This window comes from Alosa alosa, chromosome 3, assembly GCF_017589495.1.
Source record: "Alosa alosa isolate M-15738 ecotype Scorff River chromosome 3, AALO_Geno_1.1, whole genome shotgun sequence".
In the NCBI taxonomy this organism is placed as follows: Eukaryota; Metazoa; Chordata; class Actinopteri; order Clupeiformes; family Clupeidae; genus Alosa; species Alosa alosa.
In genome coordinates this window covers 37,610,493-37,616,544 of record NC_063191.1, presented here as the reverse complement: position 1 = coordinate 37,616,544, position 6,052 = coordinate 37,610,493, and the positions used below count along the sequence as shown (strand labels likewise).

The window sequence follows — 6,052 nt, the reverse complement described above, 5'->3', positions numbered from 1 at the left end:
TTTATGTGCCTAGCAAGCTAACCACCTGTCAGAGACATGTTCTGGATGACCTTACAACAATTTATAAAAATGTAGGATTTTACCTCTCTGTAATAAGACAAAGCAATCTGATATCACACATCTATAATACTGCAATCTCAAAGAACCCAAAAGCATCGTAAGAGTGTGAGAAACATTTTATTGTCTTTAAATCACTACTTTGGTCCAGTGTGCACAAGTGTATGGTGTAGAAGTCTTTGTGCAACAGGCAATGTCAGGTTGATTCGTTCTGATCCACTCTGACAGAAACGGGTACGATCCTCAGAGCAGAGAGTTTACAGACATTGGCGAGGAATGGAAACATTCTCTGAGTAAAAGTGTGTTTGATTGTGTGAAGGTGTGTGTTGTTTATGGGGTCAGAGAATGACACCTTTCCTCTGTCCCAGTCCAGCTGCACTCTGATCCTCTGGAGTTTCTGTTTCAATGTGAGGAGAGTGGGCAACTGTGGTGAAGAACGGGCTCCATATTTGCCATCTTCATACCAGATGTAGCAGCATCCGCTCTTGGAGGTAAAGTCTCCCTTCCTCTGGAGAGACTCTACCATCACACCCAGGAGCCACCACGTACTGTCCCCAACCTCCACATCCCAGCAGTGAGTCCCTGAGTTAAAGCCCTCAGAGCCCACGACACAAGACCACTCATCAAACCTCTCTGGGTTATCAGGAAGCTGCTGTCTCTCATCACCACGTCTCACACTGGTCAGATCCTCAGACAGGATGAGACCTGGGTGAGCAGTGTTGGGATCCAGAATCACAGGAGCTGCAGAGAGAAAGAACACACACACACACGAGCTGAACACTGAGTGATGTGTGATGAGAATGTGAATAATGGTCATTAACAGTGTAATGGCACGTAGAGTAGTAACAGTGACATGCTCTTTAGTCATCAATATGTGTGCGTGCATGTTCGTGTGTGTGTGTGTGTGTGTGTGTGTGTGTGTGTGTGTCTAAGGCAGGGGTGGGCAAACTTTTTGGCTCAAGGGCTACACTGGGTTTTGAAAATTGGCTGGCGGGCAGACAACAACCCCACGACACACACATAAAAAAATACATTTTTTATAGCCTATAATTTAGTATTACAAAATATTTCTTTTAAAATATTAATTGCTTAAAAATACTGCTAATTTTATGCTGTTTAACAAATGTATAAATTGTGCACTGTCGCTTTAATTCACGTTTATTTCTCAATGATCTTCTGCCTGCTACGGTATGGCCCTCTTACACTTTTTAAATGGTCAGTAGTGGGAACTACTGCTGCCTTCATGATTTCCTTTTAAAAGTTTCTTATAAGAAGGAGATATCAATTATCAACAATGACAAGCCAGCTGGAACCTGCGGCTCTCTCTCCCTCGTGGAGTGCAGACGCTGCGTTCCCAATTAAATGGATCGCATGTTCACGTTAGATCTGCTGTAAAGGAGATAACTAAGAGTTAACTTAGTTTAACATGATGTTTTGACATTGACATTGTAAACGTTCTCTAAGGAGAGTGAAAAGCAGTTTGCAGTAAAGCTAACCAACGTCGTCTCTATCGCAGGAAAAAAAAAGCGAGCAGCCTTATAACCAAATGAAATGCTCAGCGGGCCGGATGAAAGTGCTTGGCGGGCCGGATCCGGCCCGTGGGCCGCAGTTTGCCCACCCCTGGTCTAAGGTGAATAGTGGGTGCTACCAAGTCATGGCACATAGAGTACAGTGACATGATGAATCCCGTGGTCTTACTCACCATACTGAACAGTCTCCTGCATCTTCTCTTCATGTGTCTGTGTCTGTGTGTGTGTGTGTGTTTCACTCACTGTACTGAACAGTCTCCTGCATCTTCTCCCAGACTACTCACTGTATTGAACAATCTCCTGCATTTTCTCCCAGACTCTGAACTTCAGGTTGCCCAGGTGCTTTGCCACATTGATCAGAGCTCCTGAAACCCTCTCTGGATCCTGCAGTGTGCACTGGGCTCTGGAATAACATTCAGGAGTCAGTGCTGCTGTGGGTTTGGGTTCTCAAACTCCTTCAACAGCCTTTCTGTGTATTTGTACTGACTCTGATACAGCACAAAATAGTTACTAATGACATCCTGCTGACATCCCAAAACACTAATATTTAAATTGTGTTTAACAGGCTGATAAGTACCTTAATATATGTTGCTGTTAGTTCACAAATGACTTTAGCTTCTTCGCATAGCTTCACCTGCTTCCTTAAGGGCCCCATTTTAATCTTGAGCTCTTCCTATCAAGCCTTCCAGTAAACACAGACTGCCACCATTTTGTTTTTACTGAATGTGCTTTAAGGTGCCTCTTCTTCCCTTCGCCAGGAGGGGCATGTATGGAGTGCAAGAAGAGAGGAGAGGAGAGGAGAGGGAAAGAAGAGAGGAGAGGAGAGGAGAGGAGAGGAGAGGAGAGGAGAGGAGGAGAGGAGAGGAGAGGAGAGAGGAGAGGAGAGGAGAGGGAGAGGAGAGGAGAGGAGAGAGGAGAGGAGAGGCAGAGGAGAGGAGAGGAGAGGAGAGGGAAAGAAGAGAGGAGAGGAGGGGCATGTATGGAGTGCACTGCACGATATCGATGTGAAACAACGTACAGCCACACAAGACTTACCTTCAGGGCAAGCACTTGTGTACTGATGGGTCTGAAGTTGTGATTCTTATGTATTTCTGAGTTTATGCACTCATAACAAACCAACTCTCCATCATCTTGACAGAAGAGTTTGACTTCTCGTCTGTGGAGATTGCAGAAAATGTCTGAAAAAAGTCATGTGAGCATGTGATGCATAACTATGTACAGTAGATACCACGCTTACAGGCTAAACTAAAACTGTTCACAGAGCGTATGCTGCGACAATTAGCTTCCACTATAATCAATGGAATTGGCTACTTTCACACACAGTGAACAGAACACTACTCTAAGTATACAGAGATGTTGTATAAAATGTTGGATGCATTTCTAAACACGTAGGCAGTCCACAATACTGCCACGCTTCTTTGCTCGCTTTGAAGCACAAAACAGCACCTGCCCACAGAAGACCCATCCCCCTCTACATGAGCAGCCCCTGTGCCTCTCTGCCGACAGCGTGAAGAGGACACTTGCTGCTATCAACACCCGTAAGGCAACAGGTCCAGACAACATCCCAGGTCGGGCGCTGAAGGACTGCGCAAGGGGGAGCTTAAGGATGTCTTCACAGACATCTTTAACACTTCCCTGAAGCAAGCCATCGTCCCATCATGTTTCAAAGCTGCCACCATCATACCTGTGCGAAGAAAACTGCTCCATCCTGCTTCAATGACTACCGCCCTGTGGCACTGACACCCATCATCATGAAGTGCTTTGAGCGGCTTGTCATGTCACATATCAAAGCCATTCCCCCCCACCCTGGACCCCTTCCAGTTTGCATACCGAGCCAAGCGGTCTACAGAGGATGCAATCTGCTCTGCCCTCCACCCAGCCCCTCACCCACCTGGAAAAAGAGACTCATATGTGAGATTGCTGTTTATAGACTTCAGTTCTGCATTCAACACCATAATACCACAACAACTCATCTGCAAACTTGACAAACTGGGACTCAGTACCTACCTCTGCATCTGGCTACTGGACTTCCTCTGTCAGAGGCCCCAAGTAGTACGTGTTGGCAACAATACCTCAAGCAGCATCACACTGAGCACAGGGGCCCCCCAAGGCTGCGTGCTCAGTCCGCTGCTCTTCACCCTGCTGACGCATGACTGCACTGCAACCTACAGCAACAATCACATAGTGAAATTTGCTGACGACACAACTCTGGTGGGTCTCATCACCAAGGGCGGCCGAGACTCAATACAGGTTGGAGGTCGACCATCTGACCACGTGGTGCAGGGACAACAACCTCCTGCTGAACGTCAGCAAGACCAAAGAGATTGTTGTTGACTTCCGGAGAGGTCACACCCAACACCTGCCACTGACCATCGATGGTGCTGTGGTGGAGAGAGGCGAGCAGCACCAAATTCCTGGGGGGTGCACATCAGTGAAGACCTCTCCTGGACCACCAACACTGCATCACTGGCGAAGAGAGCTCAGCGCCGCCTGTACTTCCTGGGCGGAAACTCAGGCGAGCAAGTGCTCCACCAGCCATCATGACCACATTCTACCGAGGCACCATTGAGAGCATCCTCTCCAGCTGTATCGCTGTGTGGGGGCGGAAGCTGCACTGAATACAACAGGAAAGCCCTGCAGCGCATAGTGAACACAGCTGGAAGGATCATTGGTGCTTCACTCCCCTCCCTGAAGGACATTTACACCACCCACCTCACCCGCAAGGCGACCAAAATTGTGAGTGATGCAAGTCACCCCGCTCACAATCTGTTTGATCTACTGCCCTCTGGGAAGAGGTACAGAAGCCTGCGCTCCCCGCACTACCAGACTCACCAACAGCTTCATACACCAAGCTGTAAGGATGCTGAACTCTCTCCCTCCTCTCCCCCCTCCACCCTCAGCTACATAACATCGTGGACATTGAACCCACAATGGCCGCCTGCACTACTCCACTTGCACACTTGAACACTTGCACACTTGTACACTTTACAACTTGGTGTTGTTGTCCTGAAAACACAACACTTCTGCTGCTCTTACATAACTTGCACCACTATGCCACTTTCTTTATTACTTCGGTCAAACAGAACTACCCAAGCCTTTTATTGGCCTGACTTTGCACTAGTATTTTATTGACTGTCTATGCACAATTTCAACCAAATTTTGCTGCTCTTATTTTTTCATTATTATACGTGCCCTCTTATTTACTTATTTACTTACTTTTTTGTTTACTTGAATGGTATGTTTGTCTGTGGACTTAAATTGGTAAAATATGTCTTGTCTTCACCGTGGGATAACGTAATTTCGATCTCTTTGTATGTCTGGAACATGTGAAGAAATTGACAATAAAGCTGACTTTGACTTTGATACTGAAGCTACTGTCTATGAACAGCACATCTCCCTTCTTCATAATTTTGAGATTGGACCAATACTCCACTAAAATGACACCTGCTATGTGTTCAGTTCCTGTTCAGTTCAAGTAGTTCCTTTCAGAGACATCAAGAGGAGGCATCATGACTCACCAGACTCTTTCCTCCTCTTCCTCTGACTCCCCTCCACCACTTCCTGTTCCATTAACCCTTGCTGAACACCGGAAACACTCTGCTTCTGCCTGAGGTCACAGCCACATTCTGCTACATTAATTAACATTAATGGTCAAAACATGCTCTCGTGATATGACAAGTTAATGACAGGGTTAAGGCAACACTGTTATGAGTTATTGTCCCTTTAAAAATTTTGTCAACAATCAACAATCTATATGTCTTCACATTATTATATAAGATCTGTTAACACAGCCAGCAGGAAATCTTCAGGTGACTGAGAAGGTTGGAAAAGAAAAGGCACCATCCAACAGTTTCACATTAATGCCACCCTGAGGGTGATAAGAGATAATATAAACTGGGTATTGGTATAAGACAACATGTTACTTCAAAGGAGCACTTATGGTATTGGTGCTCAAACTCACCCAGTTCATTTTCCATGTCCATGGCTAGCTGGTTCAGGTTCATCTTCTTTAGGATTGTCAATATGACTCCATCAGAATGATTTATGGTGTATGCTTGTACTATTAGGTCTAGAGTGTCATCAGAGTCGCTCTTCTCCAGATTGCCCCATGGGATCGGGCCCAAGTCCTTTACATGGTGCTTGAACTTCTTGAACTGAGCTGCTGTGAGGGTGTCCAGAGATGTTCTCAGTATATTCAGCACGGAGTCCATCCTGGAGTCTAGTGTTTAAAAATTGCAAGACTAGTCAGTCAGCTTCTTCCTCCTCTACCTATAATAGCATATCAGTGTTTACCTAATCACAATCAATTACCTAATCACAAGGTTAAAGCAACACCAAAGAGTTTTTTGTACCCTAAAATAATGTTTCCAAAATCGTTTCAGTGGTTCATCAACTCGTAACAGGGTGAACGGCACTTCTGCATTCGCTTCGCGGCCCTCTATCGGCTATAACCGCACTATGCAAGT

The 6,052-nt window shown here is 45.9% G+C and overlaps 1 protein-coding gene across 1 annotated transcript; it reads right to left on the bottom strand.

The window, feature by feature from the left end:
• Window positions 1-239: 239 nt before the first annotated feature.
• Window positions 240-5,797, bottom strand: LOC125291683 (zinc-binding protein A33-like). The gene is made up of 3 exons (XM_048238503.1): window positions 5,548-5,797; window positions 1,871-2,017; window positions 240-798 (listed from the first exon to the last, which is right to left on the bottom strand). Exons 1-3 carry the CDS (start codon window positions 5,795-5,797, stop codon window positions 254-256), a joined length of 942 nt encoding a protein of 313 aa, XP_048094460.1. The 3' UTR covers window positions 240-253.
• Between the last annotated feature and the right edge of the window lie 255 nt (window positions 5,798-6,052).